At 43.1% G+C, this 23,213-nt stretch overlaps 1 protein-coding gene across 3 annotated transcripts in view; it reads left to right on the top strand.

The window, feature by feature from the left end:
* The first annotated feature begins 17,492 nt into the window (after positions 1–17,492).
* Positions 17,493–23,213, top strand: part of GUCY1B1 (guanylate cyclase 1 soluble subunit beta 1) — a 62,897-nt gene continuing 57,176 nt past the window's right edge. Inside the window, exons 1-2 of one of the 3 annotated variants that reach the window (XM_070769217.1) lie at positions 17,493–17,706; positions 18,334–18,407. In XM_070769217.1, coding sequence (XP_070625318.1) covers positions 17,704–17,706; positions 18,334–18,407 — 77 coding nt within the window. In that variant the 5' untranslated portion in view covers positions 17,493–17,703. Of the gene's footprint in view, positions 17,707–17,962; positions 18,092–18,333; positions 18,408–18,771; positions 18,791–23,213 lie in introns of those variants that run through there. The other 2 variants (XM_070769219.1, XM_070769218.1) reach the window with 2 other exon arrangements.

The raw sequence follows: 23,213 nt of genomic DNA, 5'->3' as shown, positions 1-23,213 counted from the left end.
CTGGCTCTGTAAGACAGGCCTGGTGGTTGATGGACTTGTAATGCTGGCTGGGTCCAGAGTCCTGGGGGTCAGGCGTGGTTAGGGTTAATCCTGCAGAGCGGTTTCACTGCCACTTGGAGTCAGATGGTAAAGAATCTGCCTACCAAGGCAGGAGACCGTGGTTTGATCCCTGGGTTGGGAAGATCCCCTGGAGGAGGAAAGGGCAACCCACTTCAATATTCTTGCCTGAGAAATCCCATGGACAGAGGATACTGGTGGGCTACAGTCCATGGGGGCACAAAGAGTTGGACATGACTGAGATGAACTTGAGACTTAAGCCAAATTGAAAAGATTAGGGCACAGTTTTCAATCAGATTAATCCAAGTGCTACATTTGTAAAATAAACCAAATGCCAGGATGGTGTAGAACTAGGGGTAGATTTTGTTGGGAGACAATTCTCTATGTCCCCTCATATTTGTGCCCATCTCACGACCAGAGGCTCTGACTGCCTTTGGTCCACACTGTCTTTCCAGGGATGTGAACATGGTTGGCTGCCTTAGAAATAGAGATAGCACCTCTCTCTGAAGCAAAGCGAGGCATGCCGACCATCTAGCAGAAAGGATTCAGCTCCTTAAGTCCAGGACTCTTGCCCGTACGTCAGCCTACTACTAATCTGTGGCCCTCTTGGTATCCCCCTGTGAGAACTGAGAGTTGGGAAACTGGCCACTCTGGCTACTGCTGTTGATGTGAGGAACCCGTGGTCTTCACCACTATCCCAGGAGTCTCATGTCTTCCATCAGTGTTCTTGAGATGGCAGCAGGCTAACTTGTTGGTTTGCAAGGTGGATGTGGTTAGCATAGGATGCTAACTTTTAAAAATCAGACTATTTTATTTCTATTTTGCATAATAATCTAGATCAAAGCTATCACTAGGGAATTTCAGTACATTTGGCATCACTGTCCCATCAAGGAATGTCTGTCCCTGCGTAACAACTGCAGCATTTGGGCTGATAAATCTTCACCAGTCCACTGCATTTCCTAACACTCCCTTTTATTTTAAATGTTGCAGAACAAAGAATAGCATTTGTATTGTTGGAGGTTTACAGAAGCACTGTGATCTGACCTAGAGGGAACAGCTGCAACAACAAGGGATTCCCATACCAAGAAGTTTGCAACAAGCAACCACACCCCCTAACGTTTTAGTATAAAAGAAGCCTGAATTCTAACTTAGGTTAAGATGTTTCTTTGGGACATGAGTCCACCACCTCCTTGGGTTTGCTGGCTTTCCAAATAAGGTCACTATTCCTCACCCCAACAACTTGTCTCTTGATTTATTGGCCTGTCATGTGGCCGACAGTATGAGCTTAGGTTGGGTAACAAACCTACCCAAACTGCCTCATCACTTCACATCCCTTGCAGCTCTGTGGGTTTTAGAGCTGTGATTCTTGAATACCTCTTTAGTATAGCAAAACTGCTCTATGAAAATTATGATAAAAGGATTGTTTGCTGTGTCAAGAGTCTTCCTCTAGAGACTCCCATATTGTGTGTGTGTGTGTGCTCAGTCACTTAGTCATGTTCAACTCTTTGTGACCCCATGGACTATAGCCCACCAGGCTCCTCTGTCCATGGAATTTTCCAGGCAAGAATACTGAAGTGGGTTGCCATTTCCTACTCCAGGGGATCTCACATCTCTTACATCTGCAAGAGAGACACACACAACTATCTCTGGCCAGTACTATGGCAGAATTGTATCAAAGCAAACCTCACTTTACAGAACCTGTGTTCTTGACAACTACACTCAGTTCTGAAGACAATGAAATGTCATGCAATCCTACCATGAACTATAGGACTTTTGCATTAAATTTCTTCCCTTGTTACACCTAAATGTGACTTGATTCATGGTCTTGACAACTGTGTGTAGTTGTCAAGAACACAGGTTCTATAAAGTGAGGTTTTCTTTGATACAATTCTGCTATAATACTGGTCGGAGATAACTGTGTGTATCTCTCTCGGAGATGACACGGTGGTGGTCAGTTTGCATCCTGAAACTAGCTGAAGTACAGGCTTTAACAGCCCTGGGTTCAGTCCTCAGGTACTTGTATCAACAGCTCGATTATTGTGAGTAAACTACCTGATGACTGTAAGACCAAAGTTCCAACTCACACCTTTGCTTTCTGTTTACAGAAGGAGAAGCCATCTTGTTTGTAATCTGGATTCCTAACAGGAGGGCAAGGCCCAGGTCCACCCAGTTTGGATGGACAGGGTATAGGGAAAATAGTTTCTTCAGTTTCCTGCCCTGGGAAGGCTGTATATGGCACAGAAAATAGTGGCATCACTAGGGTGAGCCATCTGCAAGGCTGCCAGCCGGTCCGTGTTAACGTAGGCTAATCCTCAAACAGACCCTGAGTTTTGGTGCCCACACGAGCAATTTATTTCTCACATAACCAGTCCTTCAGAGGCTGACAGACGAAGCTGTATCCTCCATGATGTGCCCTGAGGAGAGGGTCCCTTCCTCCCAACGGTGAGATGGGAAAGAAAATGGGAAAGTCTTTGAGGTGGATTATGTCCAGGCTGGGAGGTGAGCACATCTCTTCTGGGGCTGGAACTCCAGGACGTGTCCAACCTCACTGCAAGAGACATTAGGAAGAAACGGGGTCCTTGGGTAATCAGCGCGAGCTCTGGCACAAGCATTCACTGTGGCCTCACAGGGTACCAGCCAGTACCTGTCCACACCCTGCGCTACATGGTATCTGGAAGTTCCAAAGAAACAGGAAATCGAGTGATTTGCCCAGATCAGGCTCATCATCCATGCTGCCAGAGGCAGTGTAACCTGGAGAGCAGGTGACAGTGGGGGAGAATCATGATGTGGCAAAACCCACCAGATCCTCCCCAAAGGGAGTCGGATGTCCCTTTCCCTCTTCCAAGTTAGGACGACCACGGATGGTGCTCTCTGGACTGTGTCCATCATCTCTGGAACCTACTGGACCAGAGCCCAGAACTCTCTAGGGAGAGATGAAACACATCTATTATAAGCCTGGCGGTTCCCAGTTTGGGGGTAGGGCACCCCCGGGAGGACATAACTAAACAAAGAGCTTGTCATCACCTTGCAAAGGCAGGAAACATCTCTCACGGACAGGCTGTGTACAGTCACGTCCATCTGCTGCAGTACAGGTTGTAAAGGGACCCCGGAGGGGTGCAGTCTCTTGTAACCAGATGCTCTGAACAACCAGGGCTTGCATGCTGGGGGCTTCCCACCTGCCAGCTGCACATTGAAAGCGGCTTCTTCCCAGATGGGTTTTGCACTAAGAGCAGGGACTAAGTGCACTAAGAACACTGCCAAGGGACTGCTAACAGAAGCTCATTACTGCCAGGGCTGGACGTCATCTGTGCAGAACTTCCTTGTAGCTACTGCAATCTGCTTGAGAACCTCTTGAAGTTTTCCACCTGGAGTTCCTGTTGTTCATTTTCCAACCTGGACATCAAGGAAGGGGAGCCAGGAGTGCTGAGCATGTGACTTACCCTGGGGACTGGACAGGGGTGTCTGAATGTGGACCACCTTTTGTAGAATCAGTGGAGGAAGGGGGTGCTTGTTAAAGTTGCAGATTCCTGCAAACAACCACAGACTCATCAATTCGAATGATAGGCTCAGGGCCCAGAAAGCTGCACTGTAAACAAATGCCTCAAGAGGTTTTCATCAGAGTTTTCAATTCCAGGAGCCTACTCTAGTCCCCTTCAAAGGGCTGGGTAACTCTGTTAATGTTTACCCACTGGATGGCAGAGTCTGCTAACTGCAGACACTGCTACAGACATGTGGATTGCTAGGTAAGTGTTGCAACCCACAGCTCCTTACTTCTTGGACCACAGCCACACCCACAGAAGTGAGAGGAACCTCAAGCTTCCTGGGCCCATCTCCTAGGCTAGATAGCTTAGAGAGTTGATATTCCTGCTCCAGCCCCCTGAGTCTAGAGCAAATGAAACAGATTGTCCATAGCGGACCATGCACCAACAGGAAGAGAAAATGACAGTCACTAAGAATCTGTGCCATAGAGAGGCCACTAAGCCACAGACCAAAAATGAAAAAGTAGAATCAGAGTCTAGAAATGCCAGCCCATGGGCCCACAGGGGTTTTCCTGCATTTGTGCTCAGTTGTACAATCAGTATCTTCAGCACAATCCGTGATAAATCACAGTTTTGATTTGTATTCCCAGGCTCATCTCTGAAATGTGACTCATTTCCTTTGGGTTTTTTCTCTGCCTCTAAGATGAAGAGTTTCATCTGAGTCTCCTTTTCTTTTTTCCCAGCCTCCGAGCTTCACCGCTGGCTCATTCTCAGACCACATTCTCAACTCCTGGGATGAACCACCTCCCTTTACATATTCCTGATGTTCAAATGTGATGGGAAAAAAAGAAAAAAAATTAGTGTTGGGAAACAGACAAGGATTTTGATGGTGGTGGAAGGAGGGTTTGTAACTGTGGAAAGACAGGCAGGAAAATACTGTAGATTCTGTAATATACTCAGCAACACAAAGAGACCCCAATATTAAATAAGGTTATGTCTTGAAAGAAGTCACCCCCTCCCCCCACCAAATTCACATACTTATGTAACTGATGCAACACAACTAACTCTTTTGGGTCACTTTTCTTGGAGGAAATGAGTAGAATTAAACATAAATTCCCCTGGAGAAGGGAATGGTAATCCACTCCAGTATTCTTGCCTGGAGAATCTCATGAACAGAGGAGAGCCTGTTGGGCAACAGTCCATGGAGTCACAAATAGTTGGACACGACTGAGTGACTTTCACTCACTCACTCACACATAAATTGCATCTCCTCCGCCATTTTCACGGTCTTCCTCGTGATTCTGTGAGTTATCCAATATTCCTATGTTTCTTTTCCTTTTAAGTCAGCATAACTTCTGGGGCTTGCAGTGCAGCTTTTTGAGATGCACAGACCAAGATCCATTATAATCCTGGGGAAACACCCTTCCTTCAGAGAAGGCTGTGGTTGTCCACTGAAGTGGGGGTCCTATATCATGTATCAGGTACCTCAGTGGGGTGTGTGTGAATCACACAGAGCACAGCCAACAGGAGGAAAGAGACAGATATACCAGGTGACAGGACTGCCATCAACACCTTTGACCTCTGCTTCTGCTCTCCCAGCTTCCCTGCCTCTGCTTAGAAGACACTGGACCCACTCAGAAAATCTGGGGTCCTCTCCTCGTATCAGTATTCTTGACTTAGTGTGCGAAGCCCCTGTGGTCAGGTAAGATGACATATTCCCAGGCTCTGGGGATGAGGACACAGATGCCTTCGAGTGGGGGGAGATGGGGAGGCAGTGGTCTTTCCTCTGCAGCACAGCAGATGCTGCAGATGCGGGAAGGTCCGCATCATAACCCAGGACTCCCCACCTCACAGGCCACACTACTGTGCCATTTTTTTTTTTCATGTGAGAAAACTCTTGGTTTCTCTAAAATCATCTTTAGCTAGATTAGATTGGAAAAACCACAGACTTCTGTAGCAAGCCAAAAATGTAGATTGAACAGCCTTGGAGAGTATGGCCAATTGTTTGTGGTCTTTTTATTGGTTTTTTGGCAGGGATGAAAACGAAAGCAACAAAGTCCAAGAAGAAAGAAACAAAGCAGCTTGATAAAGTGAATGCCCATTATTTTGGTGGATAGAACATAAAAACATACCCCAGGGTGGCTTGAATTTCATTCACTTAGGATAATAGATTGGCATCAGGCTAGAGCTGCTTCATTCTGCTTATGTTGGCTCCTATCTGCGGGGCTGGATTGACAATAAGGGGAAGGATGCAGAAACCATGGTTTTTTCTATAATGCCAGTTTTCTACAATGCCAGCGTGGGATGTAAGCTTTATCTCGAATACAGCACATGTGGACATGGAGTGTTTACATTACATATGTAGAAACACATTCCTTAAATTGATCATGAAGTTCACATTCGGTGAGTATTTACATGTGTCAAGCACCAAAATATGTCTTTACATATATTATACATTTCCTCTCCATGACTGACTGACTTTGAGAGGTGTAGTAAGCTGTCCACAGTAAGACCAAAGGCCAGAAGCTCTATGAATCCCATTCTCTCGTCCCCTTCATCGCATCTTCTTACAAGAAGAATGTTCAAAATTCATGTAATTCGGACAGAAAATTGGTACTGACCAAAGTTCTTAGCTTCCTTGCATGCGTGCTAAGTTGCTTCAGTTGTGTTCGACTCTTCGACCCTATGCATGGTAGCCCATCAGGCTCCTCTGTCTATGGGATTTCCCAGGCAAGAATACTGAAGTGGTTGCCATGCCCTCCTCCAGGGGATATTCCTGACCTAGGGATTGAACCTATGTCTCTTATGTCTCCTGCATTGGCAGGCGTGTTCTTTACCATTAGCGCCACCTGGCTTTTTTAATCACTAGAAATTGATCAAGGGTCAGACAAGAAATTCAGGCAAGGCTTTATGGGGCCCATGTTGCAGCAGGAGGGAGTGAGAACAAGTAACAGGTTCCTTTGCTTACTCCTGGAGCTGGTTCCTTATATGGGGTGAGAGTAGGAGTGTGTTCATGGGTGGGGCTGGCGGGGTGGCTTAGTGGTTTCCCCACCTCGTTTGTGATATTGAGTGCAGAGGGCATGCACAGCACCCTGCATTTGCTCCTTGCTCTTCAGAAGTGAAAGTTTGGTTTTGGTCTTAATGTATCTTTTGTCCATAATTTGCCCCAACTGCTGCATGCAGGCAGTTATTTTTACTCCCTTAATGTTTCTTTGTATTTTGTTTTTCTAGGAGATATTTGTCCAGGTGCAAGCACTGCAGTGAAGGGTCCGGGGTCCCAGGTCCCAGCCTGTCACAGAATCATGTAATAAAGACAGCAATTCCAATGTGTAATTAAATTGTACTATATCTAAAATAGGAAAAGGAGTTTCTCAAGGCTGTATATTGTTACCCTGTTTATCTAACTTACATGCAGAGTACATCATGAGAAACGCTGGACTGGAAGAAACACAAGCTGGAATCAAGATTGCGGGGACAAATATCAGTCACCTCAGATATGTAGATGACACCACCCTTATGGCAGAAAGTGAAAAGGAACTCAAAAGCCTCTTGACGAAAGTGAAAGTGGAGAGTGAAAAAGTTGGCTTAAAGCTCAACATTCAGAAAACAAAGATCATGGCATCCAGTCCCACCACTTCATGGGAAATAGATGGGGAAACAGTGGAAACAGTGTCAGACTTTATTTTTCTGGGCTCCAAAATCACTGCAGATGGTGACTGCAGCCATGAAATTAAAAGACGCTTACTCCTTGGAAGGAAAGTTATGTCCAACCTAGATAGCATATTCAAAAGCAGAGACATTACTTTGCCAACAAAGGTCCGGCTAGTCAAGGCTATGGTTTTTCCTGTGGTCATGTATGGATGTGAGAGTTGGACTGTGAAGAAGGCTGAGCGCTGAAGAATTGATGCTTTTGAACTGTGGTGTCGGAGAAGACTCTTGAGAGTCCCTTGGACTGCAAGGAGATCCAACCAGTCCATTCTGAAGGAGATCAGCCCTGGGATTTCTTTGGAAGGAATGATGCTAAAGCTGAAACTCCCGTACTTTGGCCACCTCATGCGAAGAGTTGACTCATTGGAAAAGACTCTGATGCTGGGAGGGATTGAGGGCAGGAGGAGAAGGGGACGACAGAGGATGAGATGGCTGGAAGGCATCACTGACTCGATGGACGTGAGTCTGAGTGAACTCTGGGAGTTGGTGATGGACAGGGAGGCCTGGCGTGCTGTGATTCATGGGGTTGCAAAGAGTTGGACATGACTGAGCAACTGATCTGATCTGATCTGATATCTAAAATACATGCATATATGTTGACTCATTCAATCTTTATCAAAATCTTCAGTTCAGTACAGTTCAGTTCAGTCACTCAGTCATGTCTGACTCTTTGCAACCCAGTGGACACCAGGCCTCCCTGTCCATCACCAAATCCCGGAGTTCACTCAAACTCATGTCCACTGAGTCAGTGATGCCATCCAACCATCTCATCCTCTGTCGTCCCCTTCTCCCGCCTTCAATCATTCCCAGCATCAGGGTCTTTTCAAATGAGTCAGTTCAAATGAGTCAGTTCTTCACATCAGGTGGCCAGAGTATTGGAGTTTCAGCTACAATATCAGTCCTTCCAATGAATATTCAGGACTGACTTCCCTTAAGATGGACTGGTTGGATCTCCTTGCAGTCCAAGGGACTCTCAAGAGTCTTCTTCAACACCACAGTTCAAAAGCATCAATTCTTCAGCACTCAGCTTTCTTTATAGTTCAACTCTCACATCCATACATGACTACTGGAAAAACCATAGCTTTGACTAGATGGACCTTTGTTGGCAAAGTAATGTCTCTGCTTTTTAATATGCTGTCTAGGTTGGTCATAACTTTCCTTCCAAGGAGTAAACGTCTTTTAATTTCATGGCTGTAATCATCATCTGCAGTGATTTTGGAGCCCCCCCAAAATAAAGTCAGCCACTGTTTCCATTGTTTCCCCAACTATTTGCCATGAAGTGATGGGACTGGATGTCATGATGTTAGTTTTCTGAATGTTGATTTTTAAGCCAACTTTTTCACTCTCCTCTTTTACTTTTATCAAGAGGTTCTTTAGTTCTTCACTTTCTGACATAAGGGTGGTGTCATCTGCCTATCTGAAGTTATTGATATTTCTCCTGGCAATCTTGATTCCAGCTTGTGCTTCATCCAGCCCAGCATTTCTCATGATGTACTCTGCATAGAAGTTAAATAAGCAGGGTGACAATATACAGCCTTGACAAACTCCTTTTCCTATTTGGAACCAGTCTGTTGTTCCATGTCCAGTTCTAACTGTTGCTTCCTGACCTTCATAAAGGTTTCTCAAGAGGCATGTCAGGTGGTCTGGTATTCCCATCTCTTTCAGAATTTTCCACAGTTTATTATGATCCAGTCAAAGGCTTTGGCATAGTCAATAAAGCAGAAATAGATGTTTTTCTGGAACTCTCTTGCTTTTTCGATGATCTAGCGGATGTTGGCAGTTTGATCTCTGGTTCCTCTGCCTTTTCTAAAACCAGCTTGAACATCTGGATCAAAATCTTACAGAAGGTATTAATATAGAATTACTATTTATAAGGTCTTCATTTTACAGACAAGAAAAAAGAAGGAAAATGGTGTGAATTGCCTCAATGTACACAGCTATCATGGAGAAGGGAATGCCAACCCAGTCTGGTGTTTTGCCTGGAGAATCCCATGGATAGAGGAGCCTGGTGGACTACAGTTCATGGGGTTACAAGAGTCAGACACGACTTAGCGACTAAACCACCACCACCACCACCACCACCACACGCTATCACATTGTGGGGGGAGGTGGGGCAGGCAGTGGTCTGTTCCCCACAGTGCAGCAGATGCTACAGGTGACATCTCTTTGGATTCTTATCTACTCTATCAGATAATATAATAAGCAAACAAACACCACCTGCTAGTTCTTTAGACACATGATGGAAAAGAGCTACATCATAAGGAATGGGCTGTGGTCAAGGGGTCAAGGGTTGCCCCTCATCAGCTTGTGAGCCCCTCTCTCCTCAGGCCTCAGGTTCTCACATCCAAAATGAGCAAACCAAAACCTTACAGATCACGAGATCAAGAACAGGAAGTAATGTGCATGAAAGTACTTGGTCAACTGCAAAGGCTATTTAAAAGTAAAGCTTTCTTTTTTTTTTTAAACTAAAGAGCATTAGACTCATTTCAGTGGAACAAATATTGTTTCACACTCCAGTCTTTTCAATAGGGTATTGATGCTTCTCAAGTGAAGCACCATTAAGGGCCCTTTGAATCTGGTTAAACCAGTTTAGGGCTTTTTGTTTCTGCATTTTGGCTTGATATTTTTTATCATGTGGAGGAAGGATCCTTCAAAATGCATTCTAAATGTCATTTTAATAAATATATATGTTTGAGGGACATACTACAGAGTACATTCAATGCAATTATTTTGCTTCAAAAGTTAATAAAAATTATGGGGGAAGGATGGAGGAAGGGATAATTAGAGGGTTTGGGATGGACATGTACACACTGTTATATCTAAAATGGATAACCAATAAGGACCTATATAGCCCAGGGAACTCTGCTCAATGTTACATGGCAGCCTGGATTGGAAGGAAGTTTTAGGGGAGAAAGAATACATGTATATGTGTGGCTGAGTCCCTTTGCTGTCCACCTGAAACTATCACAACATTGTTGATTGCCTATACTCTAATATAAAACAAAAAGTTTAAATAAAAGCCAAAGCTATGGTTTTTCCAGTAGTCATGTATGGATGTGAGAGCTGGACTATAAAGAAAGCTGAGTAATGAACAATTGATGCTTTTGAACTGTGGTGTTGAACTGTTGGTGTTGAGAGTTCCTTGGACAGCAAGGAGATGAAACCAGTCAATCCTAAAGGAAATCAGTCCTGAATATTCAGTGGAAGGACTGATGCTAAAGCTGAAGCTCCAATACTTTGGCCATCTGATGCAAAGAACTGACTTATTGGAAAAGACCTGATGCTTGGAAAGATTGAAGGCAAGAAGAGAAGGGGACAACAGAGGATGAGATGGTTGGATGGCATCACCAACTTGATGGACTTGAATTTGAGCAAGCTCTGGAAGTTGGTGATGGACAGGGAAGCCTGGCGTGCTGCACGCCATGGAGTCACAAAGAGTCAGACATGATTGATTGACTGAACTTAACTGTGCTCTACAGTAGGATCTCGCTTATTCATTCTATATATAACAGCTTGCATCTGCTAACCGCAAACTCTCAGTCCATCCTTCCCCTATATCCCTGTCTTTTGACAACCATCAGACACAACTGAGGGTCTGACCGAACTGAATGAGAATGAGAAAGATTTTATCACATCAGCATAGGATAATTTCAACTTTTTTTGTTTCTAATAAAACACTCATTCAGGAAAAAAAGCATATGCTCCATATAAATGGATAATTTGCTTCATTTTCATTATTTTAAACTCATATTTGTTAGAAAATTCATATATTATTGTATCTTTTAGTTAGGTTTGGATATTATTTTTAGCAAATGAGAAAATAATAGAAATTGAAAGGTGAAAGGTAGACACAGCAAATGATGATCAGATTGTCACTTGCCATTCAGAGCTTCCCACATGGTGTCCCGAGCTTATTCACTCACTGACCCCAAACAGTAAAGAGCAAAGGTGGACAGGTCTTTAAAGTTTGTGAGATGCTTTCAAATAGGTCTCCTTTGATTCCCCTGGCACGTTAGCTGAAGAAAGTGGGCCAGGCACTGTTGTCATGATTATAAAGTGGGGTATTGGAAACCCCAGGTTACTTACCAAGCAGAAAACCGCCAAGGTTGATTCAATCGTCAGACTGCCAGGTTTCAATTCTTTTCACTGCGCATTTGCTGCCAGTGGACACACTGCATTTCTGTAAGGTGGACACTAAAAGTTTTGTCACTTTAGAGGCTTTCACTGCCCGAAGCATCAGACTTGGGTTAAGCCATTTGCTGTTCACGATAAACCTGCGAGGCAGGTGATATTTTTGTCTTTGTAGCACTGGAGTGTATTTATCTGTATTTTCCCCATTTGATTAGTGAGAAAACTGTAGCTCAAAAAATTAAGTGGCCTGTTCAATGTCACTCCTCTACTAAAGGGTGAGAAATGGGAATCTGACTAAAGAATTGGTACAACTAATGGTACAATACACTATACTGTTCCCATAGCTGACTTTGTTCTTTGCTTTTTCAATTAAGAAAAGATAAAAAGTGTGGTATTCAAACAATTGAATCTGCGACTCTCATTCTCCCCTATTTCCTTTTGTATCATTAATATTCAGTATCTAACCAAACAGACTAGAAACTTCAGCACAGAATCAAGAGGCTTCTAAATGCTATTTAGAAACAGACACATTGAACTTAAGCACTAGATTTCAACCATCTCTGGGTGGGTGAGAGAGGAAAGTATATTTAGCTCTGGCTTCATGAGAATTTTATATCTTCCAGGGCTTCTGAGAACAATAATTCATGACTTTACTAATTATTACTTCTTAAAAAGGCTGAGACTTAAAATTTTCATTGTTCCCCAACAAAGCAAAGTGCTTAAAGGTTTCCTGATATAGAAAAAGAAAGTTTCTACTGAATGGCCTTTAAAATATGTTTCAAAGCTCAAAGTAGCTGAATCTTTGACATATTAATGGTAAATCTATTTTTATTAAAAAAGTCTATAAATGTGGACTGTGGCCAAGGTACGACCAGTTACTTTTTATTTTAATCTGACTCCAGAAGCATAACATGAGAGCTGAATCTGGTTTTCATAAGTTTCCTCAGGAATATCATGTATTTTATTTAATTATATATATTCCAAATATAGGTGATGAGTTCATTTATCTTAAAGTTTTTAATTATTATAACATCAGCAGGATGCATCACTTTAAATTCTCTTTTAATTTCTTTCCATTTATTTATGGAGTTCAAGTATTACTTTTATTTTATATATATCTTATATATAGCATACATATTTATATAATGTATATATATTATATATATATCATATATATTATATATGATATATATATATTCAAATATATATATGTGTGTGTGTTTATAAATTTCAATGGCACAATAAACATTGAAAGGAATTTGGTACAAACAAGTAACTTCAGAAAGTGTTTCTTTTGCTCTTCAAAATACCTTTTTCAAGTAACTAAACTTGCAGTTAATTTGCAAATTAAAAGGAAATCTGAATGTCACTGCTTTAGGAATCTGAATTATTGAATCTCTGTTTTCCATTGATCCAGAACCATGTCAAATAAAACATCATCCAGAACTTACTTTTCTCTTTGCTCATAAGAATTCTGCATTCTCTGCTATAAGTACTGAGTGACTGTATTAGCGAAAATCATGGGAGAGGTGATTACTCTGTGCTTACCGAGCACTGAGCACCAGAAACTTCATGAAGAAAAAAACAACTGAGCTCTGAGCCATGCAGATGAAAGAAGCATATGAGTACCAAGTAAAATGTATAAGGAATCACTGAAATTAAAGAACATGATGCTCCACAACAGGATCCAAAAACAGAAGCCTTAATTCCCTGGTGAAAAACACTGGCAAAACACCAAAAAGCTCTGAAAAACAATGCACAGACAGAAGAACAACCCCCAAAGGTTTGTTTCCTCTTTATCTCCAACCCAAGGTACGTATCTTCCCATCACTGGAAAAGCTTTGGGAACAATGCTTACAATAGCTTAATGTTTAACTTACCCAACACATTTATTGTTATTAGCTGAAAATGTGAGTCATTTCAGCTGACACTTTGGAAAGCCACATATTAGCTTTTTGCTTATTTATTTTTCATGCATTAGATTGATCTCAAATAGTTTATGTTGACTCCAGGCAGGCTAAACATTCCCCAAGCGCCTCCTTTTCCTCTGTAGCTGGTTCTCCTCAGTTTGGCCATCCAGACCGGAGTGCGGTAATAGATTGTTTCCGAGAACACAGGACAATCTTCTTGTGACCTGACTGCTCTGCTCCTTTGTCAACAGCAGTGACAATGGGGAAGTGCTTGCAAAAGCCTATAACCCCTTTGGGGCCCCTCATGGCTGGGAGGTTCCCTCTTCCTAAACGTCATGTGCTCTGTATTATTTGTGGGCCAAACAAACATTGGCAAGGTTTCCTTTACACTCAGGTGAGTATAAGATAATTAGAATATAAAATATTGTAATTTGCTGACAAACGGGGCCATGAAGGCTACAGGGTGAATTCAGGGAGAAGAAATAGTTGGCAGGGGTGCTCATCCCTCACTTCTCGTGTCTTTGTCTAGGTGGACTTCCCTGATTTTCCGTCACAACAGTGCTATATTCTCTCCCTTTTACTTGCAAAGTCTAAGGTATAGGCCACTGCACTGCAGCACGCTCTGGACTGAGACACACTTCTGTTCAGAAGAAGACAGGTTGAGAGATAACAAAAAGTCTTTTGAACAAGTTACAAAAATATTACATCTGCATACTTTGAGAGTGGCCATTCTGACCATGTGAAGTGTTACCTCCTTGTAGTTTTGATTTGCATTTCTCTAGTAATTAGTGATGTTTAGCAATTTTCATGTGCTTTTTGGCCATCTATACATCTTCTTATATGTATTTAGATATTCTGCCCATTTTTTTATGGGGCTGTTTGTTTTTTGGATATTGAGCTGAATGAGCTGTTTGTATATTTGGAGATTAATTCCTTGTCAGTTGCTTTGTTTGCAAATATTTTCTCCCATTCTGAGGGTTGTCTTCATTTTGCTTATGATTTCCTTTGCTGTACAAAAGCTTTTAAGCTTAATTAGGTCTCATCTGGTTATTTTGTTTTTATTTTCATTACACTAGGAGGTGAGTCAAAGAGGATCTTGCTGCAATTTATGTCAAAGATTGTTCTGCTTATATTTTTCTCTAAGAACCTTACATTTAGGTTTTTAACCCATTTAGAATTTATTTTTGTGTATGGTGTTAGGGAGTGTCCTAATTTCATTTTTTTACAAGTGGCTATCCAGTTTTCCCAGCATCACTTATTGAAGAGACTTTTTTTCTCCATAATTCGAAAAGACAAATGCACTCCAGTATTCACTGCAGCACTGTTTATAATAGTCAGGACATGGAAGCAACCTAAATGTCCATCAACAAAGGAATGGATAAAGAAGATGTGAGATATATATATATATATATATATATATATAATGTATTTCTCTAGTAATATATATAATATATAATATTATATATATATATATATATATATATATATATATATATATATATATATATATAAAATGGAGTACTGTGTGCACGTATGTGTGTTAAGTTGCTTCAGTCATGTCTGACTCTTTGTGACCCTATGGACCGTAGCCTACCAGGCTCCTCTGTCCAAGGGATTCTCTAGGCATGAATACTGGAATGCTCTAGGGGATTATCCCTAGGGGATCCTCTCAATCCAGGAATAAAACTTGCGTCTCTTTTGTCTTCTGCTTTGGCAAGCAGGTTCTTTACCACTAGGGCCACCAGGGAAGCCCACAATGTAATATTATTCAGTCATTAAAAAAGAATGAAGGAATGCCATTTGCAGCAGCCTGAATGGAACCAGAGACTGTCATAGTGAGTGATGTAACTCAAACAGACAGACAAATATCATATGATATAGCTTATATGTGGAATCTTAAAAAAAGGAAAACAAATGAGTTTATCTAGCTTAGCGGTTAAAGCGTCTGCCTGCAATGCTGGAGACCTGGGTTCGATCCCTGGGTTGGGAAGATCCCCTGGAGAAGGAAATGGCAACCCACTCCAGTATTCTTGCCTGGAGAATCCCGTGGACGGAGGAGCCTGGTGGGCTACAGTCCACCGGGTCACAAAGAGTCGGACACGACTGAGCGACTTCACTTTCTCTTTCACTTTCATGAGACAGAAACAGAGTTACAGATATAGAAAATAAATATAGCTAAAAGGGGATAAGGGATCAGGGAGGGATATATTGGAAGATTGGGATTGACATATATATGCTGCTGCTGCTAAGTCGTTTCAGTCGTGTCCGACTCTGTGAGACCCCAAAGATGGCAGCCCACCAGGCTCCCCTGTCCCTGGGATTTTCCAGGCAAGAGTACCGGAGTGGGTTGCCATTTCCTTCTCCAATGCGTGAAAGTGAAAAGTGAAAGTGAAGTCGCTCAGTCGTGTCAGACTCTTAGCAACCCCATGAACTGCAGCCCACCAGGCTCCTCCATCCATGGGATCTTCCAGGCAAGAGTACTGGAGTGGGCTGCCATTGCCTTCTCCATATATACTCTACTACATACAAAATAGACAACTGTTAAGTATCTACTGTATAGCACAGGGAAGTCTACTCTGTATTCTGCAATGGCCTGTTTAGGAAAAGAATCTTAAAAAAAGAGTGGATATATGTATAACAGATTCACTTTGCTGTACACCTGAAACTAACACAATACTGTATATCAACTATACTCCAATAAAAATTTTAAAAAAAGTATTATATCTGCATAGAAAAAATAAAAAGGTACAGAAGGTCATGATACAAAAAGTTAAAATCTTTTTTCCTTCAACCACTGGTTCTAGTAACAGATGATAGATATTGATTGCAAAGCTTTTCTATGCATTGTCCCAGAAAGTTACCTTTATATCAATATGTGTGCTCTTATTATACAAATTGCATCTTACTCTATACAAAGATTTTATATACAAAAATTGAAGGTGATCACATACATGTGTCACTTGTTTATTCAGCAGTGCATCTTTCTGTGTCATTATGTATCTAGCTTTTTCATGATTGTATGGAGTAATGGTCTATTTTAATGGTTAAAAATTAAGTTAATATTAAAAAACGGTTCAACATTGTAATAATTATATAAGTATGAAAGCTTGTATGTATGAAAGCCTCTGATTTATAAAAATTCCATCATTAGTAATAGAAATGAGTATTTTACAGGTTATTCTTCATCTTGTTTGCTGTTTAGTATTTCTGTATCAATTATGTTTCAACGTAGGCCTCTGGTAACAGAAACCAGTACAACTTTTATTGCTGTGACATTTTTCTCTTTTCTCATCACAGAATCTCATCCTGGCTTCTTGGCTCCACTGACACTGGTGACTGGAAGCAAGGCTTGCCTTTTCTTCCCTACTCTTGACCTAACCCCAGTCAACCGTGTCCATGCACTTCCGGCACAGTTCTCATCAGCAGACAGTTCCTGCTGGCTCATCTTTTCCCTGCAGTGGGGCTCAGGGCATTAACTAACCCAAGTACCTGGAAGAAAGGAGACGACGAGCTATATAATTAAAAGTCTGTTCCTTCGGTACTGTGCCTTTTCCAGTTCAGCAGTTCTCTCTGAGAAACAGCAACAGAGGCCAAATTATGACTGGCCAACTTCGGACTCTCTGAGTCTCGGCTCCCCGCTGTGGAGTGGGGTCAGGTGTTCCATCAGGATGGAGCCCCTGGACCTGGCAGGCAGTTGAGTGAGCGGCAGAGCTGATTTAGACAGGCGCTCACCCAAACAACAGTACTGAAATTTTTAGTTGGCTCACTCAGCTCGTCTCATTGACGAAAAGTGAAATGTGCTAAGGGGAGTATTATTAGCTTTCAGCTTGCCATAAACTGTTGAGGGAACAAGCCACAAAGGAAATGTTCATCTGCAGCAAGATGATAAACAGGAGGATGCCGACCACGAGGGCGTATTCCTTTTAAGGCTTATGCGTTGCAAACGACATACGCACACATACACGTTGCAAACGACACACACACACGTTGCAAACGACACACACACACGTTGCAAACGACACACACACGCACACACCCCTCCTTAGTATGTGTTTCCCCGAGGGCATATTTTTGCGTAACAATACATTTGGTGAGACCACAGCAGCTGCGTTCTCCCCGCCCCAGAATCGGTGCCCGAGCCCGGCTGCGGCCTCTCCACCGTCACTGCTGCGGCCTCAATCCTCGTCACGGAGGCGGGGGCGGGGGCGGGCAGGCGCGGGAGCGCGGCGGCACCGGAGCATCCGAATTCCCTCCGCGGCCGCCGATTGGGCAGGAGCCGGGAGGCGGTGGCAGCCCCTCGGCTCCGCTCGCGGTAGCTGCAGGGAGGTGGCCATCAGGGCGCGCCGGGCCGGGGGCGCGGGCTAGGTGCGGGGTCGCCGCCACCGCCTGGGTCCCTCGGCCGAGCCGGCGCTGACACCATGGTGAGTGGTCTCGGCCGCTCGGACCGCGCCTCCCGCCAGCCGGGCCTGGCTGCCTGAGGGAACCGGCCGAGCGCCGAGGAAGCGCGCTGGGGGCCCCGGGAGCGCAGCGCTGGCAGCGGGGCGGCCTTGCGTTTGCCTGCATCCAGAGCGGGTAGACGGGAAAGTCGGGGGTTAGCTGCGGGGGCGGTTGGTGCCTGGCTTCCCGGGTGTCCGCACGGCGCGCGCCTTCCCGAGCTCCGGAAGGGGACGAGCTGCCGAGGCGCAGGGGCGCCCGGCCAGGGCCGGCCCGCGTGTGTGGGTCTGGGCGCTGCGCCGGAGAGGCGTCGGGCTCGCGCCCCCTCCGCCGAGCTCTCCTGGGGCGCAACCTGCCTTGGCGCGGGGACAGGTGAGCGTGGGAGGGGGTGGCCTGGGGATGGGGCTGACAATGACGGAGACGAGCTGCCCCTGAATGGGGCGGAGGTTGCGCCTCTGTACTACCCCTCCTTAGCACCCGGACCTCAAATAGAGCGGAAGAAGGGGGCAGGGTACTAGGTTCCCCGGCGCCGTGGCGGCAGTTGCGGCGGCCTGGCCCCCAATCCCCTTCCCACCGCAGCCGGTCCCTGACTCTCGGGTCTTCCTGTCCCGCAGTATGGATTCGTGAATCACGCGCTGGAGCTGCTGGTGATCCGCAACTACGGCCCTGAGGTGTGGGAAGACATCAAGTAAGTGTAGGGTCCCCGCGCCCCGCCGCGCCCCCACTTCCTGCCCGAGGCGCGCATCCTCGGAGCAGCCGCGCTCCCACGCTCCCCAGCCTGGCCGGGGGTGGCTGGGTGGGGCGGGGCGGCCCTGGGGTAAGGATCCCCAGGGTCACCGAGGCCTCTCAACCCGGCCGAGCGTGGGAACGCGCTGCCCGTGCCCTGGCGGCTCCCAGGCTCCGAGCCCGGGAGGCTCCCACGCGCAGGGGCCCCGGGGACCGCAGAGGCCTCCGCAGGAACGAATGAAGACGGCTCGCTGGTCGTTCACACAGTTTGCAGACTTGTACGATAAATAGGGAAGCCTTTTCCGTCTGCTGAAATTCACTTTTGAGACTGCCTATCGAGCAACTGTGAGTCGACCTCGTTTATTCGTCTGAAATAAAGTGAATCCCCCGCCCCGTTTATTTTTGGTTTCTATTACCGTGGTGAGGCAGGAAGGTATCCTAGTTTTCGTCTGGAGCTGTGAGCCCAGTGCTTGGGATGTGAACGGAAACAGCGCAGCCACTGGGGGTTTCAACCTGCTGCAGTGACGGTCACCAGCTCTCTGAACACCTTGAGCATTTCAGTCCAACAGAGATCTTTTTCTCTCTCTCACTCTGGTAGAATTTGCCTTTCACTTGTACGGTTTGACCACAACCAAGCAGCCACATCAAAAGCCACCATTATGTGGACTTGCATTTTGGGACAGCCCTGTAACTGTCATGTTCAGTTAGAGGGACAGAGAGTGGAGAATCCCAGGGACGGGGGAGCCTGGTGGGCTGCTGTCTATGCGGTCGCACAGAGTCGGACACGACTGAAGCGACTTAGCAGCAGCAGCAGCAGAGTGGTACCCAGGTGGACAGAGAACACACTGTTATTATTTACTGTCTTTTCCTGTGCTCACTGATTTCATTTTGTTGTATCAAGTAGGTGATGGCTTTCATGCTGTTTTTTCCTAAGTATATTACAGTTAGTGGCGGTGAATTCTAACAGGCTGTATTATGAAGTTGCACGACAGTGATTTCTTACACAGATCTGTTTCTATGGAAATTACCAGAATTAAATATATAGCAGTAGACTGCAACTTTTCCTTCCCTTGGGTCAGTATCCTTGAGCATTATTTCGTGTTCCCTGAGCCGTTTATGTTACCACGGAGTGCATCTGCATGCTATAAAGAGAAGTAGGGGTTTTGTGATTATGGGGGTCAATCAAATAAGAATCTAGGCACTAAAGCTTACTTTGGGACTTGAACTCTCTACCTTATTAATACCTTCATAATTTTTACTTTGCTTGGCAGATAGTTACAGAGAGGCAGGGATCAAGAGAAAGATTTTTCACAATGTAACCTATGTATAAGACTATTTTAAAGTCATTTTCTTTGTGAATTTATGAAGGCATCATGTATACCAACCATGTGGTAATTTCTCATCCATAAGATAGAAATTCTCAAATTTCCTAGTGGATGTGTGATGACAATGAATATATTCAGAATTTTCAGAGCACAGGATAGCTCTTGTGGTTAAACAGTCTTATGCATAATTGGATTTAGAACATGTGTCTTCCTCATTATAGATTTTGATGAAGTCCAATACAGAAATGAAAAATTGTACTTCATAGAGAAAAGTGTAGGAAATTTAGAAATGAAAATTATCAAGTGCTTCATTTATACTGGCCATATTTTCCACAGAGGTGGTCAGAAATATCTAATGATTTACAAATTCCCTTGATGTGAAACCTTAACTCTGCCAAATCACACTAAGAATGTTGTTGCATTCTTTTTACAAATGTATTAATTTTAGTTAAACATCAATATCTTCTAACTCATGAATTTATTTTTAAGTTTCATCAAACAGTATTCTTCATCTGTTTAAGTGCTAATAATTTAAATCAGATGAAACATTTTTTTTTTTTCTGGTAAAATGGAGCAAATCATATGAACCTTTTTCAAGGATTATGTGCCCCTGCAAGAGAAATGCTATTAGTTTTACTAGTGTTTGCAATTCAGGTATTAAGTTTGACTTTTTTTTATGGTTTTAGCATCCCTCCTGTTAGGGTCCATTTTGTCTTGGATACAATTTAGTATCCGGATGAGAGAACCTTGCTGAGTTTTCTGCATGGAGGGCCTTAGAACAGTTCATTGTTGGGACCCCTGAGGGATCCCTGGAAGAGTATTTGCTTAGAGCCTCAGAGATCCTCACTGCCTGGGCCAGGATGGGAGACTTTGGCAGGGTTTAACTTTGAAATGCTCCCTGGGAGATTCTGAGTTCTCCTCTGACCTCACCACCTACTCCAGGGAGGATCTCTGTAGTCATGGGTCCAAGATACTTTCAGTTGTACCTTTTTATGAAAACTGAATATATGAAAAACACTTTTTTTTTCATCTCAGTAAATACCGAACTCCTCTAGCTTCCTTTTTGCACTGTGAAAAGCTATCTAAATTGATGTTTATAAAATTTCATATCATACTCTTTTGGTGTAGGAGGAAATGGCCATCCATCCTTCTTCAGAAAGGGTACCAAACATTTAATGACAAGTAAAATCCAAAGTAACAGATTCCAGACAGAAAATCCTAAATGGTAAGAGCCAGAAATACTTCATTGTAAACTCCCTATCCACTTACACTCTTACCAACAGTATAACCATTTCACAAGAATTTTAAATTCCACTGTTAAAGAAAAAGAAAGATTGTCAAGACTGAGGGTCAGCAAACTTTCTCTTAAAGGGCTAGATAGTAAATATTATAAGTGTTGCAGATCAAGAGTCAATGTTGAAGATATTATGTGTATCATCTTTAAAATGTAACCATTAAAAAATGTAAAAGCCATTCTTAGATCCCAAAATGGCAAAACCCGGCAGTGGGTGGGACTTGACTCACGGATTGTCGTTTGCCCTCTGATCTAGATCATAACTGCATGTAAAAAAGCCAAAGAGACTTCTGAATCTCCCTCAGATCCTGTTTTGTTCGTTTCCTTTCAGTTTTGAGATGGCCCTTTCTGGAAGCCATGCTTCCTAAGTGATGAGAAATATCAATCATTGTTTCAGGAAAACATGAAACCAGGATATATGTGTGTATATATGTGTGTATATATCTAATATATATATATGTATATATTAGAAAAGCACCTAAATATGTAATTTAATAACCATTTCTGTCACCCTGCCATTGACCCTGGCTAGACTAACATTGATTCAAACTACTGGGTTCAGAATCTTGGTATGAGATTTGGAAATGAACTAATGGCTCTGTTACTTGATAAGTTTTGGAGTGAGTTCCTCTAGAAGACTGCCAGGAAGATGACTCCCCTGTGTGAAGAATGCATACGTATTTGGTATGTTTTTATGTGATTTACCTATACAGGACAGCATACTTTTTTCATTCATTGACTCAAGTCTTCTTTCATTCTCTAGTTAAGCTTATTTTTAAGGAGCATAGTCAAGTGTTTGAGTAATGAGAATAGAAAGTTTATGATATGTTAGTTTCTACTGTACGGCAAAGTGAATTAACTATACATATACATATATCCCCTCTTTTTGGATTTCCTTTCCATTTAGGTCACCACAGAGCACTGAGTAGAGTTCCCTGTGCTGTACCGTAGATTTTCATTAGTTATCTATTTTATGCATACTATCAATAGTGTATATATGTCAATCCCAATCTCCCAATTATTTCCATCCTCCTTTTCCCCCTTGGTATTCATGAATTTGTTTTCTACATCTGTCTGTTTCTGCTTTGCAAACAAGATCATTTATATTCCAATAAAAAATAATTAAAAAAAAAAGGCTGAATAGAATCACCTCCAAATAGCAATTGAGAACAAAGAGTGGCAGAACTTCCATGTTTTATGTATTAGTTTTTGTTTATTTTGGTTTTTCTTTTCTTTTTTAGCATTTTTAAATTGAAGTATAGTTGATTTACAGTCTCATGTTGATTTCAGGTATATAGAACAGTAATTCATTTATACATAAATATATGTGTGTATGTATATATTCATTTTCGGAGAAGGCAATGGCAACCCACTCCAGTACTCTTGCCTGGAAAATCCATGGACAGAGGAGCCTGGTAGGCTACAGTCCATGGGGTCGCTAAGAGTCCGACACGACTGAGCAACTTCACTTTCACTTTTCACTTTCATGCATTGGAGAAGGACATGGCAACCCACTCCAGTGTTCTTGCCTGGAGAATCCCAGGGACGGGGAAGCTTGGTGGGCTGCCGTCTATGGGGTCACACAGAGTCGGACACGACTGAAGCGGCTTAACAGCAGCATATATTCATTTTCAGACACTTTTTTTCTTACAAGTTATTATAAAATACTGAGTATAGTTTCCTGTGCTCTATCTTTCTTTTTCATCTTCTTTTTTTCACAAAGGAAACCCATGTTGATTTGGAAAGCTTCCGCCAAAATGTGTATGATATAATCCTTGCTTTCAAATACAGTCTAGAGATATCAGACTGTTTCTAATCTTATTATATCTTGATTTTTTTTGCCTGTAACTCAAATGTGGAAACATTTGGCTGTTGGACAGTATATTCTGATCTTCCAGTTTTGAAAATAATGCTCCTTGGTGAATTTGCTAATCACGAATTAATCATTATGGTTCATGTAAGCAGATGCTTGGCTGTAGGCTAGTTATATGTGACTTTCCCAGTTGCATAAACTTCCCAAGACTAAACTCTATAAGGAAATGGATAATAACTACTTCATGGGGTTTTATATTGAATGATGTCTGCAAAGTGCTTAACACAGTTCTTGATGAATAAGTGCTTAGTAAATGGTAGCTGTTACTTGTGTTAC

Source organism: Bos indicus, chromosome 17 (assembly GCF_029378745.1).
Source record: "Bos indicus isolate NIAB-ARS_2022 breed Sahiwal x Tharparkar chromosome 17, NIAB-ARS_B.indTharparkar_mat_pri_1.0, whole genome shotgun sequence".
In the NCBI taxonomy this organism is placed as follows: domain Eukaryota; kingdom Metazoa; phylum Chordata; class Mammalia; order Artiodactyla; family Bovidae; genus Bos; species Bos indicus.
The sequence above is the reverse complement of the archived record's forward strand: the minus strand, read 5'-3'. Positions and strand labels throughout refer to the sequence as shown.